Source organism: Urocampus carinirostris, chromosome 20, assembly GCF_059441175.1.
Source record: "Urocampus carinirostris isolate Australia breed hairy pipefish chromosome 20, RoL_Ucar_1.0, whole genome shotgun sequence".
Taxonomy (NCBI): Eukaryota; Metazoa; Chordata; class Actinopteri; order Syngnathiformes; family Syngnathidae; genus Urocampus; species Urocampus carinirostris.
The window spans coordinates 1,629,244-1,656,955 of record NC_142368.1 but is presented as its reverse complement, the minus strand read 5'-3'; the positions used below and the strand labels follow the sequence as shown (position 1 = coordinate 1,656,955).

The following is a 27,712-nucleotide window of genomic DNA, read 5'->3' as shown; positions in this document are numbered from 1 at the left end:
GACACATCGGCCTTTTTTAGAAACCCGTGATCATTGATCTTCTTTGATACGTCATAGACATGAAAATCAAAGAGTTGAGACCTTGAACCACCAGGTGGCACTCGTGAGTATTTCATGATTTTTTTTTTTTCCGATTGAATCTGTTACACGGACTTTTTAACAGGTTTGTTTGCAGATACTCTACAATCAGGGTTGGGTAAAGTTACTTTAACTGGATTACTTTGGATTACTTTTGGATGACTCCAATACCAAATATGCTAATAAAAGACAAAAGAAACTAAATATGAATGAAATGACTAAATTTTGTGCAGGCTCGGGGAGTAATGGAATACATGGAACGGCAAAAATGATGTCGGCAAGCTGTTTGGATTGATTTTCATTTTGTTTCTGTCGCATTTGATGTTCGTTTTGCCGGAGATCAAAGAGATCAAAGCCAGAACAGAAAGCTTACCACGTGTTGTGAGTCATCATTTGATTCCTATTGAGTTTCTTTTGTCTTTTATTAGCATATTTGCTATTGGAGTCATCCAAAAGTCATTAAAAGTAATCCAGTTAAAGTAACCCTACCCAACCCTGTTTTTAACACACCAAATCTGGTGAGCAACGCTTGAAACAACAGTGAGCAACGGCAATCCCAAGTGTGGCAACTGAGTCATTATCAAAAATGTCCAGAACTTGACATCACGTTACATTTTGCGGAGATTTCCATTTCTTTTTTTTCTGGTATCTTTTGTTGCATAATATTAACATTTTGGGGGGTTTATTGAGTCGGTTGCACGATACACAACTGTATTTAATTACATTTTTTAGTGGAAGTACAATGTTGGCAATAAGATTGACTTGGCATAATTGGAAATTATTTGAATGCATCACAAACTTTTTCTTCTTTTTCCCTGTTTTTTTAAATTCCTTCAAAAACTCTCATTGTGTTTATCTTTTCCTAGCTGTTACTTTTTTGTTCTCTATTTCCTTTTTCCCTTTGTTTCTTTCTTTTCTTTTTTTCTGTATTTTTTCTGAATTTTTCCTTTTTTTCTCTTCCTGTTGTTTCTTTTTTCTCAGCGTTTCACTACTTTTTCATTTTGGTATTTTTTTCTGAATTTTTCCTTTTTTTTCTCTTCCTGTTGTTTCTTTTTTTTAAGCTTTTCACTACTTTTTCATTTTAGTATTTTTTTCTGAATTTTTCCTTTTTTTTCTCTTCCTGTTGTTTCTTTTTTTTCAGCTTTTCACTACTTTTTCATTTTGGTATTTTTTTTCTTTTTGTTCTATTTCCCCCCTTCCTTTAATTCATTTTGTGCACAATTTTACATCATATTTGGTCGTGTAGGGATGAAAGAAGCAAAAACAACCTGAAGAGCCGTTTGGGACCCGAAAGAGCTGGTTCTCTTTAGTGAGCCGAGCCGAAGAAGCCGGTTCTCGAAAAACTCTACTGACTTTACTTTTCAACTTCGTTCGACATTGACTTCCGAAAACAGCGTCAGGGGAACCTGTGTATTTTGACCTTCATGCACTGTCACTTTGACTCAATTGGCTTCTCAATTAGCAATTTCGAGCCCTGATTTTTGTGCGCTAGCTAGATTTTCTTGTGCGCTAAGAATGTGCGAGCAGTGCGCAATTGCGCACGCGCGCAGTTTAGAGAAAACATTGATTATGAGTGGTTATGAGTCAAGAATTTGTCATAATACCTGAAGTAGGGTGTCCTTTTTTTCGCACCAGGTGTGCATAAACAGACAACAAACCCCGGACCCCGAAAGCCCGACTTACGAAGCAGATGCCGGTGATGTCCTGGCAACGGTGGGCGTGGCCTTTGCAGTTACACGGCAAGCATTTGTTTTGCTCGCTGAGGAAGAAACCCTTCGCGCACACCTGAGGAATCGCAAAACACAGAATATCCGTCACTCGTCTTCCGGATCGCCATTATCGAATACGAAAGCGAAAGAGCATTTCCAGTCTTCTTCCTGTTTTGCACTTTGGAGCACTTGTGAAAAGTGATGGGTCCCGGGGACTGGCATGCTGAAAAATCTATGGGTCCCAACAGAGATCTATGGGGCCCCAAAATTGAGTCTAATCGGCGTTAAAATTGTAAATCGGCGACAAATATATCACAAAAATCTATATATTCATTCAGTTTTAATCATCACAGTTTATTGGTAATACAAATCAGTTATCACTTCAGATTTTTCAGTTCATATATTCTTCGTGGTTTGCTGTCCCGCCACAGTTGTCATGCCTTCTCAAGGTCCAATCCATTATCATCCTCCTCATAGCGTCACCGGGATTATAATTGTGTCCATTTTGGCAGAAAAGTCCTTTTCTTGCTAGGAGTATTCTTTTGTTTATTTTCTTTCGTCGAACCGGTAGCTTCAACACACGTGTTTTCCTTGCCTCCGCGATCTTCCGAAGAATTTCTCCGCCCATTTTTCGTGCCGGAATTATTGCCGTTGTTATCACTTTCTGCATTATGTTTCGACTTATTATTGAGACTGAAGAAATGACTAATTTTGTGTTGATTTTCACCTTCACTCGACGACAACCATCACAACAAGGATCTCATCTCGAAGCAACGAGATCGGCGTGCGGCGAAAACTCGAACCGCGAGACCAAAACAACAATGGCGGATCTGCCTGATGAAAAGTTTGGAGTGCGGTAAATCTTTGTTAAAAAAAGAGTAATCGGGTAATAATGACAATTTTGTGTCAAAAAAGTTGCGTCCCGGGGACTGACATTGATTTGACACAATGCGTCCCCAGCAAAAATGATGCGTCTAGGACGCAGGGACGCGGGCAAACTAGAACACTGCTTGTAAGGTGACCTCAAGGGTTTTGGACGCTGTCCGACACCATGACGTGTCCAACAGCTGCAGAATGCACGGGAGGGGGCGGCCATTGAAAAAAAAACTTTGGCAGCAGATGGTCGGAGAGCATGGGAAAATACAGCAGCCAAATCCTCGGCTCATAAAAAACACACCAGATATGTTGAGTTGGGATTTATGGTGCTTAAGAAAAAAATGGCGGCAAAGGAACTGCCCGAAAAGGAACTTAACTTGAAAGAAAGCAGATTGAAATTGTTTTTCCCTTATTTTTAACTCTGTTGCTACAAGCCAATGTTAGCTAAACCATCGTGGGCATTTAAAAAAGAGTCGATCACACTAGGGTCCCAGGAGAAAGAAAAAGACATAAAGAAATAAGAGAAAGAGGGAAAAAGGAGAGAGGGTGGGACAAAGAAAGTAAAAGAGAGAGAGGAAGAGAGCGTGAGAAACAAAAGATAAAAACTCGTGAGAGAGGGGGGGGGGAAGAAAGGGAGAGGAATAAAGAAATCCAAAGAGAAATAGAAAGACAGAAGGAGAGAAAAGAGAAAAGAAAGCACAAAGGGGTATGAAGAGAGAAAGAGAAAAAGAAAAAAGGAAGTTAGAGCAAAAGAAGTTAAAAAGACACAGAGAAAGAAAGAGACAGAGAGCAACAAAGGAAGAGAAAAAAAAGGAGACATAGGCGGTAACAGAGACAGAGACAGAGAGTGGGGTGGAAAAGAGAGAGAAAGAGAGAGTAAGAGAAATAAATACAAGTACAGTGTCTTGATTCGGAGCACCTGGCTTTGGCAAAATCAAGTTGACCTATTTCAACCTGCAGCTTGTTTTTCTCTTGCGCTTCTCTGAGTGTTGTCTCGCGGGCCGGGTTCAATCCCTTAGCGGGCCTGATCGGGCCCACGGGCCGCCTGTTTGACACCCGGTTCCCGTCTGTTTCCCGGCTCTGACCCTTTTTCTGATCTCGACCACCATTTTTGGCTCCCCCGTCCCGGCTACTGACCAGATTTTTTCCCGCTCTCGCCACCGCCATCGCTCGCCACAGAAATACCACTTCAGTGTCTGAGCAACCTGCTCCCTGCGACCAGCGATCTATGGATCGTGTGTACTATCCTTTCCCTTCTTCCCAATAAAACTAAGAGAAACGCACGCAAGTGGGTCCCGTCTCTGTTACTTGTCCGTGACAGTCCCGTTTGCTTTTCTATGCACTTCGTGGTGTTCCTTGAACCGAACTGTTTTCCCCTGTTTCCTGCCTGATACCTGTTTCCGACCTCTTTTCTGGACCTGTTTCTGTGTCCTGGCCGTTGACCTGTTTTTGCCCGTTTTCCTGCCTGATGCCTGTTGCCGACCTCTTATCTGGACCCGTTTCTGTTTTGCTCCTCCGTCCCGGCCATCGACCTCTTTTTGCCCTGTTTCCTGCCTGATACCTTTTGCCGACCTCTTTTCTGGACCCGTTTCTGCTTTTGCTCCTCCGTCCTCGCCGTCGACCTGTTTTTGCCCTGTTTCCTGTCTGATACCTGTTGCCGACCTCTTATCTGGACCCGTTTCTGTTTTTGCTCCTCCGTCCCGGCCATTGAACTGTTTTGCCCTGTTCCCTGCCTGATACCTGTTGCCGACTTATTTTCTGGACCCGTTTCTGCCTTTGCTCCTCCGTCATGGCCATTGACCTGTTTTGCCCTGTTTCCTGCCTGATACCTGTTTCAGACCTCTTTTCTGGACCCGTTTCTGCCTTTGCTCCTCCGTCATGGCCATCGACCGGTATTGCCCTGTTTCCTGCCTGATACCTGTTTCAGACCTCTTTTTCTGGACCTGTTTCTGTTTTGTTCCTCCGTCCCGGCCATCGACCTGTTTTTCTCGCTGCCAACGACGACCCTCGCTCGATACGGAAGTGCCACTTCCGCGTTCCTGCTATCTGCTACCTGTGACTGACGATCATCGGATCGCGGATGCAAGCACTGTTCTCTTTCTTAATAAAAACTGAGTAAAACGAACGCAATTGGGTCCCATCTCCGTTCCTGGTCCGTGACCGTCCCGTTTATTTTTCTATGCACTTTGTGGTGTTCCTTGAACCGAACTGTTTTCTCCTGTTTCCTGCCTGATACCTGTTGCCGACCTCTTTTCTGGACCCGTTTTTGCTTTTGCTCCTCCATTCCGTCCGTCGACCTCTTTTTGCCCTGTTTCCTGTCTGATACCTTTTGCCGACCTCTTTTCTGGACCCGTTTCAGTTTTGCTCCTCCGTCCCGGCCATCGACCTCTTTTTGCCCCTTTTCCTGCCTGATACCCGTTGCCGACCTCTTTTCTGGACCCGTTTCTGCTTTTGCTCCTCCATTCTGGCCGTCGACCTGTTTTTGCCCCGTTTCCTGCCTGATTCCTGTTGTCGACTTATTTTCTGGACCCGTTTCTGCCTTTGCTCCTCCGCCCCGGCTATCAACCTGTTTTTGCCCTGTTTCCTGCCTGATACCTGTTGCCGACCTCTTTTCTGGACCCGTTTCTGCCTTTGTTCCTCTGTCAAGGCTATCAACCTGTTTTGCCCTGTTTCCTGCCTGATACCTGTTTCCGACCTCTTTTTCTGGCCCCTTTTCTGTTTTGTTTCTTCGTCTTGGCCATCGACCTGTTTTTCTCGCTGCCAACGACGCCCCCTCGCTCGACACGGAAGTGCCACTTCCGCGTTCCTGCTATCTGCTACCTGTGATGGACGATCATCGGATTCTACATAAAAACTGAGTAAAACAAACGCGATTGGGTCCCGTCTCCGTTCCTGGTCCGTGACAGTCCCGTTTGCTTTTCTATGCACTTCGTGGTGTTCCTTGCACCCAACTGTTTTCCCCTACGAGAGAAATCTCATTTTTAGGATACGGATGTGAGAACACCCGCTAAAAAATGCAGGGGGGGGGGGCAAACATGTGAGGTCATGAGAATGTCATCATCTCAAGTGCAGGACGGAAACGCGACACACAAAAAGGACTGTGGAGAAAATCTTCCCGGTTGGAATTTCTCCGTGGCTCCTCCCAGAAACGCCACGGACGTCACCCCTCCGTCTTTACTGGAAACCTTTGACCCGTTGCGATGCTCCTCGCACCCATTTGGAACACCAAGCGATTGTCTCGCTCGGAGATGCGTGGGAGCAAATGGAGCGTTGATGTCGGCGTGGGGAGGGGGGGCTCAAGTATGAGGAGAATGCATGGGGGGGGGCAGGGGGTCTCTGTCCTAATCCACAACTGCTAGACCGTTAGCCAAGGGTGGGGTGCAAACTACGGCCCGGACTCATTCGCACCGCCCTCCAAAGGATAATGGTCAAAATACAATCACAATATCCATTATCTGCACTGCTTATCCTCAGTAGGGTCGCGGGGGTGCTGGAGCCAATCCCAGCTGTATCCAGGCAGTGGGCAAGGGACACCCTGAACTGGTTTCCAGCAAGTTAATGGGCACACAGGGACAGACTATTCGCTCACTCATACACATCTAGGGACAATTTGGACCGGCCAATCAACCTGATATACATGTTTTTTGGAATGTGGGAGGAAACTGGAGTGCCCGGACGAAACCCACTCAAGCACGGGGAGAGCATGCAAACTCCACACAGGAGGTTCGATCTCATGACCTCAGAACTGTGCCGCGCACGCGCTAACCACTGCCCCGCCATGCTGCCCACAATCACAATATATTTAAGAGTAAATAAAGTACTATTAATAAAAAAAAGTTTTGGGGTGACAACTTTGTCCCCATTGTCCCTTTGCGTGTACTAAAGAACTACAAAAATACTATAAAACTAAATATCAGGTTTAGTGCTCTATTATTTTGCTTTCATTCTAAAAAGAAATAAATACTACTATAGTAAAACTATGATGCAAAAATACCACTACAGAAATATTATACGTAAAAATCTACAAAAATACAACCCAGTAATATTACAAAAATACAAAAGAAATACCAAGTAATTCTGCATAGGAAATACTACAAAAATACTCAAATACAGCCCTTTGAGGCTTCTTGTAATTAAGGGCTATACGAATAAACATGATTTGACTGAATACTTTGGAAATACTTCAAAAGCACTACTTTGGAAATACCTCAAAAATACTGTACTGAAATACGACAAAAATACCACTCCAGTATTACAATAATAAAAAAATACTATGGCAGATATATTTCAACACTAATACTGCTACATAAAATTACTACAAAATACTACAGATATATTACAAAAATACTACTATGGAAAATATTGTACAACAAAATACTACTGCAGAAATGCTACAGAAATACTACAAAAATACCACAACAGTATTACTATGATGACAAGAATACTACGACAAAAATATTCCAATATAAATACTACAAAAACACTACAGCTATACTACAAAATACTACATACATCTTACAAAGATACTAGGATGGAGAATACTGTACAACAAAATACGTCAGCAGACATGCTACAGAAATACTACAAAAATACCACTTCAGTGTTACTATAATGAAAAAAATACTACAACAAAAATATGACAATATAAATACTACAAAAACACTACAGCTATCCTACAAAATACTGCAGATATCTTACAAAAATACTACTATGGAAAATATTGTACTACAAAATACTACTGCAGAAATGCTACAGAAATAAATACTACAAAATACCACTACAGTATTACCATAATGAAATACTACGACAAAAATATTACAATCCATATACACAACAGATATAATACAAAATACTACATATATCTTACAAAAATACTACCATGGAAAATATTGTACTACAAAATACTACTGCAATAATGCTACAGAAATACTACAAAAATACCACTACAGTATGACTATAATAAAAAAAAAACACTACAACAAAATTACTACAAAAACTACAGCTATATTACAAAAATACTACTATGGAAAATATTGTACTACAAAATACTACTGTAACAATGCTACAAAAAATACTACAAAAGTACCACTACAGTATTACTATACAAATAAGCATGACTATAATGAAAAAAATACTATGACAAAATATTACATACATAAATACTACAAAAACACTAAAGATAAACTACAAAATACTACATATATCTTACAAAAATATCATTATGGAAAATATTGTACTACAATATTCTACCGCAGAAATGCTACAGAAATACTACAGATTACTACAGAAATACAAGATAATTCCGACTGCAGGAATGCTACAAACATACTAAAAAAAATACAAAAACATTGCAGTAATACTACAAAACTAAATATCAAATGTAGTAGTTGAAACAGGGAGCTAATATATGATTTTGTTTTAATTGTGAGCGATTGAAAAGCAATTTGATGAAACTCATCTATTTAAAAATATCTAATTGTTCTATGTCTTTATACATGAATTGAAATAATAGATACAGGATTAGCCCCTGGGCCACATTTTGGAACCCAATGCGGCCCGCGACTCAAAATAGTCCCCCACTCCTACGTTAGCCCAACAATTTGCACCAAATCGAGTAAAACGAAAAATTGGAATTTTACAAAGACAAAATCTAAAGGAAAGCAATCCCTACTAGGAGAAAACGCTTTCCGTTAGTCAGGGTGGGGCCAAAGAGACACAAGACCCCCCCTCCCTCACAGATTCAGAATAAGACCTCAAACCTGGAGGAAAATTTCCCCCCAAAAAACTGAAAAAAACCCCAAGGTCAAAAGTTCCCCGACTTACTTTCAAAGACGAATGCGTTTGGTCGCCAAAGACGCCGGAGGACAAAAGCGGGATCAAAGCGGCCAAGACCACCAGCAGGTAGAAGAACCTGGTCTGGAGCCATCCGGAAGACATCTTTGGACCGACCCGACCGGGACCGTCGATCGGTTTTTGGCCGAGGCGGGTTTTTTCCGAGGCTGGTCTGGATTCGTGGCTCCGGCCCAGGCTGCCTCAGTCCGACATGCAAACTTGTGTGGACTTCCTCCCTTTCTCTGGCTCTCTCCCTCCTTTCCTCACCCTCCTCCCTGGTGGGGGAGGCGCCCTCCCCCACTTCTAAATCACATGCAGATGCTAGAGGCCGGCAGGCCAAGTTTGCAGGGATGAAGTTGAGGCCGAAGACTTGCAATGTTGCCACGGCGACCCGTTTCCCAAGGACTTTTGAAAGTCAAAAAAATACCTACAAACATACAGGGAGTGCAGAATTATTAGGCAAGTTGTATTTTTGAGGATGAATTTTATTATTGAACAACAAGCATGTTCTTAATGAACCCAAAAGTCTCATTAATATCAAAGCTGAATATTTTGGAAGTTGGAGTGGGGCTTTTTTAGTTTTAGCTATTTTAGGAGGATATCTGTGTGCGCAGGTGACTATTACTGTGCATAATTATTAGGCAACTTAACAAAAACCAAATGTATACCCATTTCAATTATTTATTTTCATCAGGGAAACCAATATAACAGCTCAACATTCACAAATATACATTTCTGACATTCAAAAACAAAACAAAAACAAATCAGTGACCAATATAGCCACCTTTCTTTGCAAGGACACTCAAAAGCCTGCCATCCATGGATTCTGTCAGTGCTTTGATCTGTTCACGATCAACATTGCGTGCAGCAGCAACCACAGCCTCCCAGACACTGTTCAGAGAGGTGTACTAATTTCCCTCCTTGTAAATCTCACATTTGATGAGGGACCACAGGTTCTCTATGGGGTTCAGATCAGGTGAACAAGGAGGCCATGTCATTAGTTTTTCTTCTTTTAGACCCTTTCTTGCCAGCCACGCTGTGGAGTACTTGGATGCGTGTGATGGAGCGTTGTCCTGCATGAAAATCATGTTTTTCTTGAAGGATGCGGACTTCTTCCTGTACCACTGCTTGAAGAAGGTGTCTTCCAGAAACTGGCAGTAGGACTGGGAGTTGAGCTTGAGTCCATCCTCAACCCGAAAAGGCCCCACAAGCTCATCTTTGATGATACCAGCCCATACCAGTACCCCACCTCCACCTTGCTGGCGTCTGAGGCGGACTGGAGCTCTCTGCCCTTTACCGATCCAGCCACGGGCCCATCCATCTGGCCCATCAAGACTCACTCTCATTTCATCAGTCCATAAAACCTTAGAAAAATCCGTCTTGAGATTTTTCTTGGCCCAGTCTTGACGTTTCAGCTTGTGTGTCTTGTTCAGTGGTGGTCGTTTTTCAGCCTTTCTTACCTTGGCCATGTCTCTGAGTATTGCACACCTTGTGCTTTTGGGCACTCCAGTGATGTTGCAGCTCTGAAATATGGCAAAACTGGTGGCAAGTGGCATCTTGGCAGCTGTACGCTTGACTTTTCTCAGTTCACGGGCAGTTATTTTGCGCCTTGGTTTTTCTACACGCTTCTTGCGACCCTGTTGACTATTTTGAATGTAACGCTTGATTGTTCGATGATCACGCTTCAGAAGCTTGGCAATTTTAAGAGTGCTGCATCCCTCTGCAAGATATCTCACTATTTTTGACTTTTCAGAGCCTGTCAAGTCCCTCTTCTGACCCATTTTGCCAAAGGAAAGGAAGTTGCCTAATAATTATGCACACCTGATATAGGGTGTTGATGTCATTAGACCACACCCCTTCTCATTACAGAGATGCACATCACCTGATATGCTTAATTGGTAGTAGGCTTTCGAGCCTATACAGCTTGGAGTAAGACAACATGCATAAAGAGGATGATGTGGTCAAAATACTCATTTGCCTAATAATTCTGCACTCCCTGTATGTGTGTCACGAGGCGTGGTGGAGTGGAAGGGGTGACCGGACCAGAACGGAGGCAGGAGGCAGGAACTGAGAGAACTCAATTGCGTGACGATCCATAAGTTTTATTTAACAAAATAAAAGTTGTCCAAAACTCCGGGACAAGACAAACAAAAACATTCTTACACTCAGAACAGAACGGTACAGAGTTCCTCCGGCACGAACTCAACAGGACAGGGCATAACAGACGGAAAATGTGTAAAACTAAAACAGGACGAGGCATAGCAGACCGGGGAATGTGTAGTGAGCCAGCGCCCGCCAAACCCACAACCCAGCCTTAAGTAGCAGACCAGCAATCAGCTGATCCGCTACAGCTTGAGTTCGGGGGCGCGGCAGACTGGTCGCCACGGCGACCGTCACAATGTGTCTGTATTTTATCATTTATTTCGTTGTGTATTGATTTAAAACAAGATGGTATTTGACTAAGGGGGTGTGTCGAACTGGCTGAGATTTTGAACTTTTCGTTGACCGGCACAGTAGCCGATTACCGTAAATTCTGGACTATAAGCCGCTACTTTTTCCCCTAACTTTCAACCCTGCGGCTTATTCAGTGATGCGGCCAATATATTTTAACAACTTCATATTGAAACCTGTCGTGGGTTCAAATCCAGCTCCAGACATCCTGTGCGGAGTTTGTATGTTCTCCCCGTGCTTGCGTGGGTTTCCTCCGGGCACTCCGGTTTCCTCCCACGTTCCAAAAACATGCATTTCAGGTGAATTGGCCGGTCCAAATTGTCCCTAGGTGTGAATGAGTTGTCTGTCCCTGTGTGCCCTGCGATTGGCCGGCAACCAGTTCAGGGTGTCCCCTGCCCACTGCCCGGAGATGGCTGGGATGGGCTCCAGCCCCCCCGCGACCCTAATGAGGATAAGCGGTACGGCTGATGAGATGAGATGAGATATTTACAAACTATGCTAATGGCTACATGTTGATGAGTTATGCTAATGGTTACATGCTAACAAGTGAGGCTAACGGCTAAAAGCAAGATCACAGACAAACATGGCAGCTTTCCACTATGAAAGGGAATACAAATTTCTCAACCTAGGATTTTTCATAAATCTTGACATTGGTAGGACAGTTGATATATTTCTATATTTAATCAATGTTTATTTCCTACTAAATTCAAGTTTTTTTGTAGTATTGTGAGGTACTAAAGAGCGCTTGTCTTGGGATCAAGAGATTGTAGGTTCGATTCCCGGCTCCTCCGTGTTATATGTCAAAGTGTCCTTGGGCAAGACACCGAATTCTTAATGCCCCCGATAAGCAGATAGGCGCCTTGCATGGCTGACTCACTATTGGTGTGTGAGAGTGTGTGTGAATGGGTAAAGAAATGGAGTAACCCCCCTATCTCTTACCCTAGCCACGAAACTAGGGTTTAGTCTTTATATTTTGGTATCAAACACCATATAGGGTTTTAAACCAAGGATTTCAAACTCGGGTTTGGTTTCAAATTAGGGTGTGAAACTGTTTTTAGGACTGCAAACTGGGGTTTGAATTTTCGATTTGGTCTTCATATTAGGGTTTTTAACAGTTTGTAGGGTTTCAATCTAGGGTTAAGGGCTAGCCTCCAGCCTTCATATTATGGTTTCAAGCAGTTTTAGTATTTTAAATTAGGGTTTACAATTAGCATTTTACCTTTATATCAGGATTCAAAACCGTTTTCTTGGGTTTCTAACTTGGATTTAAAACTAAAGTTTTGTCCAAGTTTAAGGTTTCACACGTGCCTGTATAGGATCAGAGGTGGCAAACTTTCCCCAAAACAAAGTTTTTTTTTGTACCACTAGGAGGCACTGAATATTACACACTATGCCTTTAAAAACAATATATTAATGAAAGAAAAGCATAATCTTATAGCCCTAGTCCTTAATATTTGACCACTAGATGTCACTGTGTTATCTAATGCTAACGAAAACCAGTGCCATTTCGAGCAGCAAGATGCCAGACAAACATGGTGGATTCCAAAATGTAAAAGAAAAGATTGATCAACCTATATATTTTTTGAATACAAATATCAGTGGTATGATGGTTCATTGTATTTTTGACTATTAATCAAATCAATGTTTTTTTTTTTTTTTATTAATACTGAATGAAAGTTTGTTGTACCACTAGGAGGCACTAATCATGACACACTGTGCCTTTAAAAATATATTCATGGAAGAAAATCATGATCTCATAACACTATTGTGTAATATTTGACCACTAGATGTCACTGTATCGTCTAATGCCAACAAAAACCAGTGCCGCAGCAAGACGTCGGACAAAAATCCCGGCGACTACCCGGTGGGATTCCATTGTGTAAAAGAAAAGATTTATCAACTTATGATTATTATTTTTTTTAATAAAAATGATCATTGATGATGTATTTTTGCCTATGATTCAAATCAATGTTTTTATAATTACTGAACGAAAGATACTCGTACCCCTAGGCAACACAAAATATGACCCACTTTCAATTTAAAGTGGAACATTTCACATTTGGAGCAGCAATAGGTGGTCCAACCGGAGATATATTTTTCCACAGGTGCTGACGCGCCTGTCACGTGACCGCGCGCCCCTCCCCCATTGGCTGCCGGGCAGGTGCAGCAGGTACAGGTGATTTCACTCTCGGAAGCCGACCGAACAGGACTGCCATGAAGACGCACCATGACTTTCTTTAACTGAACCCATTCGGATCCAGAATGGATATCAGGAGCAGGTTTTCGGCCTGTTGGCAAACATGTCTGACTTGTTGGCAAAAACCAAATCTTTTCGACAAGAAGAAAGAACCCCAGCCGAAAAACCCCGATGGAGACCTGGTCTTGGGGAACCCCAGCGCGGTCCGGGCCGTCGCTGCGGTTCCTGCCACGAAGCCGCGTCCGAGAGTCCCCGAAGTGGACGCGGAAAACCACTTTGTGGCTCTTTATGATTACTCCGCTCGAACGCTGGAGGATTTGAGTTTTAACGCCGGGGACGTTCTGGAGGCGCTGGATAAGAAAGCGCACGACTGGTGGTTCGCCAAGGCGGTTTCCGGGATCTCGGCGTCCAAAAGGGGATACATCCCGGCCAATTATGTGGCCCCTGTACAGAGTATCGACGCAGAACCGTGAGTTTGGATGAGAAAAGAATGTAGATCGGGATTCTCCTACGCCCTGCAAGCGTACTTGAACGCACCTCAAAAATGGCTTGACATACCAAATCTGCGCTTTTTTTGTTTCTAATTTTTCCTCGTTTCGTTCTGACTTTAAGCTTCAACACAATGTAAATTGTGTTTTTAAAATCAAAAACTGAAGCCCCCCCCCTCCTAATTTTTTAATCTAAATCTGCCTTCCATAATATGAACGCACCTCAGAAATGGCTTGACATCGCAAATCCGCAAATCTTTTTTTTTTTTTTCGTTTCTAATTTTTTCTCGTTTCGTTCTGACTCAAAGCTTCAACACAATGTAAATTGTCTTTTTATAAGCAAAAACTGAAGCCCCCCCCTCCTAATCTTTTAAATTGTATATCGGAATTCTCCTACGGCCTGCAAGCATACTTGAACGCACCTCAAAAATGGCTTGAAATAGCAAATATGCGGTTTTTTCTCCTTTCTTATTTGTCCTCGTTTCGTTCTGACTTTAAGCTTCAACAGAATGTAAATTGCGTTTTTAAAAGCAAAAACTGAAGCGCCCCCCCCCCCCCCCCTCCTAATCTTTTAATCTAAATCCGCCTTCTATCATTTTAACGCACCTCAATTGACACATTACGAACGCGGACTTTCTTTCTTTTCGTCTTTTACTTTATATTTCAATCAACACGTAGTGAAAACAAAAGAACAAGCTCACCAAAGTTTATTCAGAGGCCAAAAGTTGAATCTTTTCTTTTTTAAGTTGTATATGGGAATTCCCCTACGATCTGCTAGCTCCCTGAACGCACCTCAGAAATGATTTTAACATTGTGAATGCTTTTTTACCCCCTTTGGGTTTTTTTAACTTTATACTTCAATTGGGAACTTATTAAAAACGAAAATCTCATTAAATTACATTCCCCCAAAAATACCAATAAAACGTTTCGTCTTTTAAAAAAAACTATGCATGCGAATTCTCAAACTCTGAGCTCATGAACGCACCTTAATTGACACATTACCAACGCGCACTTTTTCCTTTTGTCGTTTGCTTAATATTTCAAATAACACGTTATAAAACAAAAGAAAAAGCTCACCAAAGTTTATTCAGAAGCCAAAAGTCGATTTTTTTTTCTTCATTTAAATTGGATATCGGAATTCCCCTACGATCTGCTAGCTCCCTGAATGCACCTCAGAAATGATCTTAACATTGGGAATGCTTTTTTACCCCCTTTGATTTTTTTTACTTTATAATTCAATGGGAACTTATCACGAAAGATAAGCTCGTTAATTTCATTCCCTAGAAAATACAAATAAAACGTTTCGTTTTTTAAAAAAAATAATATAAAATGAACGCACCGAAATGTGATTTAACGTGAGTGCTCGCCCTGTTGTAATTTTTTCCTAATTGTTTCCTTATTTTCTCTCATCTCGTGTTTTTTCAATGGAAACTTCGTTTGTATAAAACAAAAGAACCGTTTGATCCTATTGTTTTGTTACACGATTCCGATTTCTCCTACCATGGGCGAGCCCATTGAATGCACCCCCCAAAAAATGATTGAAGTAATCTGTAATTTCTTTCTTTTTTATTGTCCTTTTTCGTCTTTAATACAATGCAAACCTCGTAGAAAGAACAATGTTGCTGGATTCCCGTTCAAAACCCCAAACAGATAAAAGTTTGAGCTTGTTTTATTGACTGTATACCCGAATTCTCCAGCGAGATCACGGAAAACACTTCTAATTAGCTTAATATTGCAAACACTCGCTTTCTTTATCCTCTTTAAGCTTGAAACACAATTTTCCTTTTGTGTAAATATAAAAAAAAATGGAACAAACATGTTTCCTGTAAATTGTTCGCGTACTTTGGCTCAACGGAGGAAAGGTTAGATATCTGATTTAAGCAACTGCGCATGCGCACGCCCGATAAGATATGCAGATATATATATATATATATTCTGAATTTCAATGAAAGGGCAAAATTCCTGCTTATTTACTTTGTTACCCAAATCCTTTTGAATTTAACGTTGCTTTCTTTTTTTATAATCCTAGTTTTAGTCTGTTTTTGGTGACTTTGAGAGATATAAGGGACTTCTAAATCCAATGGATTGTTATTAATGAGCTTCTCTACCCTCCTTGGTTGTTAACATTCATTTCCTTGTCCTCATAGATAGATAGATAGATACTTTATTCATCCCTGTAGGGAAATTCACACTTCCAGCAATATCCTTGTGTTGAAAATAAAACGATAATAGAGTAAAAGGAATATAATACATAAATACCCAATGTAACGTGTTGATATAGAGTATTTAAATAGTGCTACGGAAAGTACACACTGTCATAAAAATAGGGTAATATGCAATGTGGGGGTGAGGTTTAATGTGGGCTTTTACGCCCCCGGGTGGAGTTAAAGAGCCTCATGGCATGAGGAAAAGATGATCTCCTCAGTCTGTCCGTGGAACAAGACTGTGATAGCAGTCTGTCGCTGTAGCTGCTCTTCCGTGATGTAGGTTTTAGATCAGGGGATGTGTCATCGTAGTCTGTGGTTTGCCGTAATCTGTGATCTTTGCAGCCCTTTGAGACTCTTTGTGATTAAAGGCCAGACAAATAAACTTGACTTGAAGTTTTTGAGTTTTCCCTTGCCCTCGTGTAGGTTTTAGATCAGGGGATGGTGTCCTACTAGTCTGTGGTTTGCAGTAATCTGTGATTAAGGGCCAAACAAATAAACTTGACTTGAAGTTTTTGAGTCTTCCCTTGCCCTCATGTAGGTTTTAGATCAGGGGATGGTGTTATACTAGTCTGTGGTCTGTGCAATCCTTTGAGACTCCTTATGATAAATGGTGTCACGAATTCATCATATTTTTCTTTAGTCTGAATTTTAACCAACATCATCCTTTTTAATGTATATGAGAAAATAGAAATAAAAACAATAATCAGTAAAAAAACGGGTACAATTTACCTGCAAATGAATGAGTCACAACATTAGCTTTTCTGCTGGCTTTGATCTCTACAAGGGGAATTCATATTTTAGTAAAACAGAAACAAAACGAAAATAAATCTAATCAGCTTTGACAACATCAATCACATTACTGTGCATGTTGAGAGATTTGTCAGCTGTGGTTATAATGTTTAAAGTTAACTTCTTTTGTGGAGCACCAAAAGATGTGTCTTACCAGTAGATCTATCTCTCTCTCTCTCTCTGTCTCTCTCTCTTTCTCTCTTTCTCTTTCTCTTCTTCTCTTTTTTTTCTTTTTTTCTCTCTTTTTCTCTTCTTTTTTTTCTTTTTTTTTCTCTCTTTTTCTCTTCTCTTTTTTCTTTTTTTCTCTTTTTTTCTCTTTTTCTCTTTTTTCTCTTTCTCTTTTTTCTCTTTCTCTTTTTTTCTCTCTCTCTTTTTTCTTCTCTTTTTTTTCTCTTTTTTTTTCTCCTTTTGTTCTCCTTTTGTTCTCCTTTTGTTCTCCTTTTTTTTTCTTTTTTTCTCTTTTTCTCTTTTTCTCCTTCTCTCTTTTTCTCTCTTTTTCTCTTTCTCTCTTTTTCTCTCTTTTTCTCTTTCTCTAATCCTGTCAATTAATGCATTCATTCTAGAGGGGCCATCCTAATCTAGATACACGTTTCGGTTAGCAACATTTAGAATTGGAATTGTCGTCACCACAAAAAAACCTTTCGGGATTGAGGTCACGTTTATGGCGCCTTATCGGAGTAGTCGATGATTACCAGGCGTTAATCGTTGACTTTTTACCCTGGGAAAAGATCGTTTTTTTGTTTTTTTAACCCGTGTATTCACAAATGACGTCAACCCTCCATCGGTGACGTAAGTCGGAAAAGATGGCGAATCGAGAAGATTCCTGGCGTTGCTTGACGGCACCAAGGACAGGTTCCTCCTGTTTGTTTACATGTGCAAATAGTTTCTCGGCATTCAAGAAACAGACTGAAAGTAAAAACGAGGTCACGTGGACGTGACATTTTTTCGGAAGAACTCGAGCGTTACGATCGTCCCGTTACCTCAAAGTCCATCTTTTCTTGGCTTTTGACTTCTGTTCCGCCAATGGGCAGGTGGTATTTTCCGGAAACCAAACGTCTTGATGCGGAGAAGATGCTTTTGACGGGGAAGAATCAACCGGGCTCTTTCCTCATCCGGAACTGTGAAAGCCAGAAAGGGGAGCTCTCGCTTTCAGGTAAGAGCTTAGCTTCATCGTTTTAACGATTGGCGTCCGATGAGTTTATTGTTCGGTAGACTCTCAAAATCAAGAATTTTGAGCTTTTCATGGAGTAAAGGAAAGGACTATGCACAAAAAACTCGAGATACACAATCTCCGACCCGAAGGACCAATTTTGAAGTTGATAGTTTAACAGAAACTCATATTAAGGTGAGGAAACAGCAATAGATTTGGAGCTTGGCAGAAGAACAGAAGACCACAAAAACTGGTCAAGACACAATCTCCAACCCGAAGGACCAATTTTGAAGTTGATAGTTTAACAGACATTCATATTAAGGTGAGGAGACATCAATAGATTTGGAGCTTGGCAGAAGAACAGAAGAAGACTGCAAAAACTGGTCAAGACACAATCTCCAACCCAAAGGACCAATTTTGAAGTTGATAGTTTAACAGACACTCCTATTAAGGTGAGGGGACATCAATAGATTTGGAGCTTGGCAGAAGAACAACAGAAGACTACAAAAACTGGTCAAGACACAATCTCCGACCCGAAGGTAACAGACACTCGTATTAAGGTGAGGAAACATCTATAGATTTGGAGCTTGGCAGAAGAACAGAAGACTACAAAAACTGGTCAAGACATAATCTCCGACCCGAAGGACCAATTTTGAAGTTGATAGTTTAACAGACACTCATATCAAGGTGAGGAAACATCAATAGATTTGGAGCTTGGCAGAAGAACAGAAGAAGACTGCAAAAACTGGTCAAGACACAATCTCCAACCCAAAGGACCAATTTTGAAGTTGATAGTTTAACAGACACTCCTATTAAGGTGAGGGGACATCAATAGATTTGGAGCTTGGCAGAAGAACAACAGAAGACTACAAAAACTGGTCAAGACACAATCTCCGACCCGAAGGTAACAGACACTCGTATTAAGGTGAGGAAACATCTATAGATTTGGAGCTTGGCAGAAGAACAGAAGACTACAAAAACTGGTCAAGACATAATCTCCGACCCGAAGGACCAATTTTGAAGTTGATAGTTTAACAGACACTCATATCAAGGTGAGGAAACATCAATAGATTTGGAGCTTGGCAGAACAACAGAAGACTACAAAAACTGGTCAAGATCCCAAAAAATCCAACCTTGTGTGAAGGTCCTTCACTGAGCCCTTTCTTTTTGTTAAACGTCCTGGATTCCAAAAACCAGGTGAGCCCTAAAGGGTGTCAAAATCAAAGAAAAGCAACATGATTGGTCCATGATGACCAAGATATAAAAAGTGCTTACAAGTCGAAATAACAGTAACGAACCCTGGTGTCCAAAGAAATCTCCTTTCCAGGTGTCCAAAAACGGAACCAGCAAGCATAATAAAACGATTCTTTAAGCGTTCCATGGTTTGGTGGATCAACGGATTAACAAAATCCCGAATCGTCATTGTTTTTCAGTTTTGGACAACGGCCGGGTGAAGCATTACAAGCTAAAGAGGACTGAACAGGGTCTCTACTATGTCTCGAAAACCAAAGCCTTCGAAAGCTTGAAGACCTTAGTGGAGCATTACTCGGCGCAAGCGGACGGGCTGTGCGTACGTCTCGGAGAACCCTGCAAAAAAGTAGGTGGTCGTTTACGTCAACGGCGTCTTTCCGCTCCCGAAAAGCTAATGTTAACGCTAGCCGGGCACGCAGATCGAGGCTCCGCAGACCAACGGGCTCTCCTACAACACGGTGGACCAGTGGGAGATCGACAGAGCTTCCATCAAGCTTCTCCACAAACTGGGAGCCGGACAGTTCGGAGAAGTTTACGAGGGACTCTGGAACGGCACCACGGCCGTCGCGGTCAAGACTCTGAAGCCCGGTGAGGTTCTCCCACTCTTTTTTTCCTGGAACGCCTCTAAAAGGCACGGAGTGACCAGAGGTTTCCTCCGGTTCTATCAAGGTACCATGGAAGCTGCGGACTTTCTCCGAGAGGCTCAGATCATGAAGCGCCTGCGACACCCCAAGCTGATCCAACTCTACGCCGTGTGCACCATGGAGGAGCCTTTCTACATCATCACCGAGCTCATGAAGAACGGCAGCTTGCTCGAATACCTCCAAAGTACCACCCCTGCTTTGTATCGTCAAGGATCACGATATGAGAAGATCGTACCTGTGTTTGGACTCCGTTTGTCAATCGTTTCAGGGGACAAGGGGACCAAACTGCAACTCTCGGACCAGATCGAGATGGCGGCTCAAGTGGCATCCGGGATGGCTTTTCTGGAGTTGCAGAACTACATCCACAGGGATCTGGCCGCTAGAAACGTACTGGTGGGCGAGAACAACGTCTGCAAAGTGGCCGACTTTGGCTTGGCTAGAGTCTTTCAGGTTGGCCTTTGTCGATTACCCAAATTTCGGAATACCAGATTATTGGGGGTATTAGGGGTTCAGTGTCTTACCCAAGGACACTTCGACATGTGACACGGACGAGCCGGGATTCGAACCGGGATTCCTTGATCCCAAGACGAGCGCTCTACCTCCTACTGCCGCCCCTCCGTCAAGCTCTGTATATGAATTCTTTTCAATAAAAGAGGGGGAGGGGATCATCTTAACCAATGTTCCCTCTAAGCTGCGTGTGCGTATTAGGGGGTTCAGTGTCTTACCCAAGGACACTTCGACATGTAACACGGAGAAAATCTCCTTTTTTAAATTCCTTTTTTAAAAAATCTGTTTATTTTTTCCTAGCTGTTACTTTTTTCTTGTTTTTTGTTCTCTATTACCATTTTCCCTTTATTTGCTTCTTTCTTCTGGATTTTTTTCTGAAAATTTTCAGCTCTTTTTTTCTTTTTCTCTCCTTTTTTTCTTTCCTGTGAGTTTGTTTTCTCAGCTTTTCACTACTTTTTCCTTTTGGTATTTTTCTTTTTTGTTCTATTCCCCCCTTCCTTTAAGTCATTTTGTGCACAATTTTACATAATATTCTACTTAATAATTAATAATTTTTCCTCTTTTTCCCTGTTTTTTTCTACTTTTTAAAAAAAATTCCTTTAAAAAAAATCTCATTGTGTTTATTTTTTCCGAGCTGTTCCTTTTTTCTTTTTGTTCTCTATTTACTTTTTTCCTACATTTCTTTCTTTTCTTTTTTTTCTGGCTTTTTCTTAATTTTTCCTTCTTTTTTTCTTAATGTTTCTTTTTTTCTCAGCTTTTCACTATTTTTTCATTTTGGTATTTTTTTCTTTTTTTGTTCTATTCCCCCCTTCCTTTAAGTCATTTTGTGCACAATTTTACATAATATTTGGTCGTGTCGGGATTAAAGAAGCAAAAACTACCTGAAGAGCCGTTTGGGACCCGAAAGAGCCGCTTCTTTTTAGTGAGCCGAGCCGAAGAAGCCGGTTCTCGAAAAACTCTACTGACTTTACTCCACTTTGTTCTACTTCGACCTTGACTTCTAAATACCGCATTTAGAACACAGCGTCAGGGGAACCCCTGTGTATTTTGACCTTTATGCACTGTAACTTTTTAATGAGTAATTTGTAGCCCTGATTTTTGTGAGCCGGCTAGATTTTCTTGTGCGGGGAAAAGCTTAAAATAATCCGCTCCCCCTCTTTTATTGAAAATAATTCGTATACAGAGCTTGACGGGAAGGATGTAAACGGGAACGGCACGGCGGTAGTAGAACACCGGCAAAGTCCAAGACTCCTCGTTGATTACAGGATGCAATTGCTCCCCTTAAGATAAGGTTTGCAGGCTTGAGTGGGTCACTTAAGAGAGAGTAAACGGGTGCATTACTGAATGCCTGCACCGGATTATGAGAAGATCACAGCATGCAACTCCAACTCTGGTCATTGATCACGGGACGCAATTGCTTCCCTGAAGACAGGGTTTGCCTGCTTGAGTGAATCACTAAGTGAAGCCAAAAGTTGAATCTTTTCTTTTTAAAGTTGTATATCGGAATTCTCCTACGGCCTTGAACGCACCTCAAAAATGGCTTGACGTAGCAAATCTGCGCTTTTTTTTTCGTTTCTAATTTTTCCTCGTTTCGTTCTGACTTTAAACTTCAACACAATGGAAATTGTGTTTTTCAAAGCAAAAACTGAAGCCCCCCCCCCCCTCCTAATCTTTTAATCTAAATCCGCCTTCTATCATTTGAACGCACCTCAATTGACACATTACGAACGCACACTTTCTTTCTTTTCGTCTTTTACTTTATATTTCAATTAATACGTAGTGAAAATAAAAGAACAAGCTCACCAAAGTTTATTCAGAAGCAAAAAGTCATTTTTTTTTCGTTTTTTAAATTGTATATCGGAATTCCCCTATGATCTGCTAGCTCCCCGAACGCACCTCAGAAATGGCTTGACGTAGCAAATCTGCGCTTTTTTTTCGTTTCAAATTTTTCCTCGTTTCGTTCTGACTTTAAACTTCAACCCAATGGAAATTGTGTTTTTCAAAGCAAAAACAGAAGCCCCCCCCCCCCCCCTCCTCCTATTTTTTTTTCATCTAAATCCGCCTTCTATCATTTGAACGCACCTCAATTGACACATTACCAACGCGCACTTTCTTTCTTTTCGTCTTTTATTTAATATTTCAATTAACACGTTGTAAAACAAAAGGGCAAGCTCCCCAAAGATAATTCACAAGTCCAAAGTTTATTTTTGTTTTTTTTTAAAGTTGTATGTCGGAATTCCCCTACGATCTGCTAGTTCCTTGAACGCACCTCAAAAATGACTTAACATTGAGTATGCGTTTTTTTGCCCCCCTTTAATCTTTTACTTGATACTTCAATGGGAACTTATTAAAAACAACAAGCTCATTCAATTTTATTCCCTCAAAAATACAAATAAAACGTTTTGTCTTTCCAAAATATAATATACATGCGAGTCCTCCTACAAACTGTGAGCTCATGAACGCACCGTAATTTGATTTAACATGATGAGCGCCCTGTTGTAATTTTTTTCCATTTATTTCCATTTTCTCTCATGTCGTGTTTTTTCAATGAAAACCTTATTTGTGTAAAATAAAAAAACAGACAGAAGTAGCGTTTGATCCCATTGTTTTGTGACACAATTCCGATTTCTCCTACCATCAGCGAGCCCATTGAATGCACCCCAGAGTTTTTAGATAGATAGATAGATAGATAGATAGATACTTTCTTCATCCCCGTAGGGAAATTCACACTTCCAGCAGTCTACCCCGTTGTTTATTAACAGATGAACACGATGCCCTAGGGGTGCGTGGATGACGTCACGCTAGTCCAAAAGTTCGACATCCCTACGGCAGATGGAAATCTTTTCTTTGTGTCCAGGGATACACCACCTCGTGTTAGCAAGTCCGCCTCCTCTCCGATTTCCCCCCGGCTTTCGTGTCTCTGTATAGCGGCGCTGAAGCCGGGTAGCTCCGGGTGGCTACACGTTAGCGTCCGGAATGCTAAACCTGAGCCACGTTTCCGCAAAACACAGCAACTGCGCTCCCCGTGCGCTTCGATGTTTTCCACCAGCATTCTTTGATCTCATTTGGTAGTGAGTTCGCATTTACCATGATTGCGGATGGTACCGAAGACTTATAACGCCGCTAGCCGCTTCGCTAGCTCCGGCTCTTCTTCCACCATAGGCCCCTTCAATTCTTCAGGGCAAGGAGTTGATTCCTTGAATAAACGCATTTTTGTGCGCTAAAACCCATGTCCATAGGATAGAAGTAATCCATAGTGTAGTTGTTAAAACAGGAAGAAAAACACTGAAGATAGGAGCAGACAATAAAACAATAGGGCAGCTGCGGGAAAAGGCAGCCTTGAGATCAGGTCATTTGAAACCACGACAGGAGCCATCAATGCAACGAAAACCTGTTGGCAGCGTCATACCATCGACTCAAAGAACCGTTCCGGAAAAGCAAACATGACCCTGCCTGGACGCCTTATCGTAAGAGATCTTCCTTTGAACGGGTTTTCGTCTCTTCTCTCCAGAACGAAAGCGTCTACGAAGTCCGAGAAGGCACCAAATTCCCGGTCAAATGGACGGCTCCCGAGGCCATCCACAACAGCGTCTTCACCATCAAATCTGACGTCTGGTCCTTCGGGATCCTTTTGTACGAGATCATGACCTTCGGGAAAATGCCCTACCCAGGTAAGGCCGGGCACCCGGATCCAATCATTCCTGGAATTTTCCAAGAGTCTGAGCGTTGACACAAAGTCGGTGAGCAACGCTTGAAACGACAGTGAGCAACGGCAATCCCAAGTGTGGCAACTAAGTCATTATCAAACATGTCCAAAACTTGACATCAAGTTACATTTTCCTGAGTTTCCGGCAATGCAAAATTATTTTTCTCTTTTGAATGAATTTCACAAGATATCCATTTCTTTTTATTTCCTGATATATTTTGTCACATATTAACATTTTTGGGGGCTTATTGAGTCGTTTGTAAGATACAGAACTGTACTTAATCGCATTTTTGAGTGGAAGTACAATGTTGGCAACAAGATTCACTCTTTATTTACACGGCTCCGCCCGATATCTATTTATTGAAATGAGAATTGGAAATGATTTGAATGCAACACAAACTTTTTATTCTTTTTCTGTTTTTTTTTTTGTTTTTTTTAATTCCTTTAAAAAAAATATTGTGTTTATTTTTTCCGAGCTGTTACTTTTTTGTTTTTGTCCTCTATTTACTTTTTTCCCTTTGTTTCTTTCTTTTCTTTTTTTGTGTGGCGTTTTTCTTAATTTTTCCCTCCTTTTTCTCTTTTGTCTTTTTTTCTCAGCTTTTCACTCCTTTTTCATTTTGGTATTTTTTTTTCTTTTTTTGTTCTATTCCCCCCTTCCTTTAAATCATTTTGTGCATAATTTTACTTCACATTTGGTCATGTTGGGATGAAAGAAGCAAAAATAACCCGAAGAGCCGTTTAGGACCCGAAAGAGCCGGTTCCTTTTAGTGAGCTGAGCCGAAGAAGCCGGTTCTCAACATACTCTAACTTAAAGAAAGCGAGAATTTCTATACAGTTTTCAAGTCAAGACTTCTCAAAGCGCTTTACAGTGTGCTTCACATTTCCCAATAGCAGCCGTGCAGCCATGTAAGGCGCTAACCTGCTTATTGGGGGCATTCGGGGTTCAGTGTCTTACCCAAGGACACTTCCACATGTAACACGGAGGAACCAGGATTCGAACTGCGGTCTCTTGATCCCAAGACGAGCGCTCTACCTCCTGAGCCACTGCCGCCCCCTAACTTTACTCAACTTCGTTCTACTCTGACTCGACTTCAAAATACCGCATTTAGGAACCCGTGTATTTTTACCATCATGCACTGTAACTTCTTAATAAGTAATTTTCAGCCCTGATTTTTGTGCGCCGGCTCGATTTTCTTGTGCGAGCAGTGCGCAATTGCGCACGTGAGCAGCTTAGAAGGAACACTGCCCCGATTCCCGTTTTTCTTCGGGATTCCGGTTGATTTTGTTGTTTTTCCGCAGATATGAACAACTACCAGGTCGTGCATCGCGTCCCACAAGGCTACAGGATGTCCCGTCCCCCCAAGTGTCCCCAAATCATGTACAACATCATGCTGGACTGCTGGAACGAGATCGAGCAGGACCGGCCCACTTTCGAGACCTTGCAATGGAAGTTGGAGGACTTTTTTGACCTGAGCGCTACGTCCTACCACGACGCCGGTACCAGCTAGCCGAGAAGGAGGATCGGGTGATCCGTGGAAACCCCGAAGGCCTCCGGACGCACCGTGATACTGTGACGCCGCCGGAACGGGCTCCGGGCGAACAAATATAACTTTGAAATTTCCAGACGGACCGGTTGAACCGGCAATTCGCATTCTTTCTGTTGGCGAGCCGCTCGGTCGAGGAATGAATCCCGAAACCACACTTTACCTCAGCCGATTGCGCCTGAGCTTGAAGCTGTTCCTCTCTTTCGCCTTTGATCGAAATTCCAAAACGAAAGACATTGTTTTATATATTTTAACAAAGCGGTACATGTCGTTATTTGTACTAACAAACGTCCCTTTGAATGAATTACTGATCGTTTTAGCATAAATGTTTGAAATTGTATCTTGTGTGAAATAAATACTCAAAACGGAAATATTGGGAAATGAGCGTTCACACAAAGTCGGACTATTTTAATTCAACTTGAATTGTATTTTTCATTGAATGATGACATTCTTAATCCTCATTATACGATATTGTTGTTGTCATTGTTTCTGAATAGGCGTGATGAGTCATGCGAGGCTTCCTGATCGTTGTCAAACAATTTCTGGAAACAAAAACGTAAAAATAGAAACACAAATGAGGAAGCGCCGGAAAACAAAGGAAGAGAAAATAGAAGACATATTCAGAAAAGAGTCAGCAGAAACATAGCCTACTCGCTTTCACCCCTTTACAAATAAACACGGTTGGGTAGGGTAACTTTAACTAGATTACTTTCAATGACTTTTGGATTACTCCAATACCAAATATGCTAATAAAAGACAAAAGAAACTCAATAGGAATAAAATGATGACTCACAACACGTGGTAAGCTCTCTCTCCTGGCTTTGATCTCTTTGATCTCTGGCAAAACAAACATCAAATGCGACAAGAACAAAATGAAAATAAATCCAAAAAGCTTGCAGACATCATTTTTAATAATAATAATTTCCTTGGACAGCACGGCGGGGCAGTGGTTAGCGCTTGTGCGGCACAGTTCATGTCTCGGGAACCTGTTGTGGGTTCAAATCCAGCTCCAGGCTTCCTGTGCGGAGTTTGTATGTTCTCCCCGTGCTTGCGTGGGTTTCCTCCGGGCACTCCGGTTTCCTCCCACGTTCCAAAAACATGCATTTCAGGTGGATTGGCCGGTCCAAATTGTCCCTAGGTGTGAATGAGCGAATGAGCTGTCTGTCCCTGTGTGCCTTGCGACTGGCTGGCAACCAGTTCAGGGTGTCCCCTGCCCACTGCCCGCAGATGGCTGGGATGGGCTCCAGCCCCCCCGCGACCCTAATGAGGATAAGCGGTACGGCTAATGAGATGAGATAATTTCCTTTGTATTGTCATTCTTTGTAAGAACGAAATGTCGATACACCTGACCCGTTGTAGCCAGCCGATGCAGCCGCAGCCAACAGAGGGCGCCGCCATTTTACCAATGTTATAAGTCTTAGGTATGACTCGGCTTTACCATTCCATGTACCGTATTTTCCGCACTTTAAGGCGCACCTTCAATGAAAGATATTTTTAAACTTTTTCCATACATAAGGCGCACCGCATTATAAGGCGCTATAAGTGCATGCTGGTTTAAGATCAGGTAATTGTGCAAGTTTGTAATTGTAATCCTGTGCAGTCCTTCGAGACATTTTTATGAATAAGGGCGTCATAAATAAACTGTTAGATGCAACCGTTAGATGGTGCTGCGCTAAAGGGAATGTCAACAAAACAGTCAGATAGGTCAGTCAAACTTTATTAATAGATAATAAACAAGCTTTCCACAACTCCATTCACTCCCAAAATGAATAAACAGCCGTTTTATTATTTTCTCTGAGGTAAAGCATTTTCGTGACACATCTTTAACATCTTTGAACGACAGCAAGGCGTAACATTTTACTTTTCCTCCATTTAGTCCACACGCAAAAAAACGTCTCATACTGTTATGGTAAATTAAACGTTAGTGCAATCGCAATATAGTGACACTCGTAATGTGCAAAAACAAGTGCAAAACAATAACAGTAAAGCAATAACAAAATAACTGTAAAATGCAAAACGTAAACAGCTCATCCTCATGCTTCCTCCACTTCCGCACCATCGATTCATTAATGTTAAACTCTCTCGCTGCTGCTCTATTTCCGTGTTCTACTGCGTGACTGATCGCCTTGAGTTTAAACTCTGCGTTGTAAGCGTGTCTCTTAATAGGAGCCATTTCAGGGTCTTTATACAAACGCACAAATAAAATCGTTGTTTAATATTTCCCAGTATGCACAGCGCACCTCTTCTTCTACGCGAGAAATGGAGTCGGTGGCTGCTTACCGT

The 27,712-nt window shown here is 41.7% G+C and overlaps 2 protein-coding genes across 3 annotated transcripts in view; one reads left to right on the top strand and one right to left on the bottom strand.

Annotated features, from left to right (window-relative positions):
• lama4 (laminin, alpha 4) overlaps positions 1-8,722 on the bottom strand; it is a 29,983-nt gene extending 21,261 nt beyond the window's left edge. The window contains exons 1-2 of the mRNA XM_088325400.1: positions 8,487-8,722; positions 1,762-1,863 (exon numbers count right to left, since the gene is read on the bottom strand). Coding sequence (XP_088181526.1) covers positions 1,762-1,863; positions 8,487-8,600 — 216 coding nt within the window. The 5' untranslated portion in view covers positions 8,601-8,722. The remainder of the gene's footprint in view (positions 1-1,761; positions 1,864-8,486) is intronic.
• Positions 8,723-13,112: 4,390 nt separating this feature from the next.
• On the top strand, positions 13,113-25,800 carry frk (fyn-related Src family tyrosine kinase). Of its 2 annotated transcripts, none has more exons than XM_088324439.1 (8): positions 13,113-13,612; positions 17,659-17,780; positions 19,211-19,374; positions 19,436-19,616; positions 19,698-19,856; positions 19,941-20,122; positions 23,691-23,850; positions 25,185-25,800. In XM_088324439.1, exons 1-8 carry the CDS (start codon positions 13,209-13,211, stop codon positions 25,391-25,393), a joined length of 1,581 nt encoding a protein of 526 aa, XP_088180565.1. In that variant the 5' UTR covers positions 13,113-13,208; the 3' UTR covers positions 25,394-25,800. The 2 variants fall into 2 exon arrangements, with proteins under 2 accessions (XP_088180565.1, XP_088180566.1); XM_088324440.1 differs by having other exon boundaries at positions 13,114-13,612; positions 19,448-19,616.
• Positions 25,801-27,712: the final 1,912 nt, after the last annotated feature.

Bases quoted from the DNA above. Each gene is read 5' to 3' on its own strand.
- frk (XM_088324439.1), top strand. From the start codon at position 13,209: ATGGATATCAGGAGCAGGTTTTCGGCCTGTTGGCAAACATGTCTGACT. The intron at 19,375-19,435 runs GTAGGTGGTCGT...TGTTAACGCTAG, and splicing joins TCGGAGAACCCTGCAAAAAA to CCGGGCACGCAGATCGAGGC. The intron at 19,617-19,697 runs GTGAGGTTCTCC...GGTTCTATCAAG, and splicing joins GGTCAAGACTCTGAAGCCCG to GTACCATGGAAGCTGCGGAC.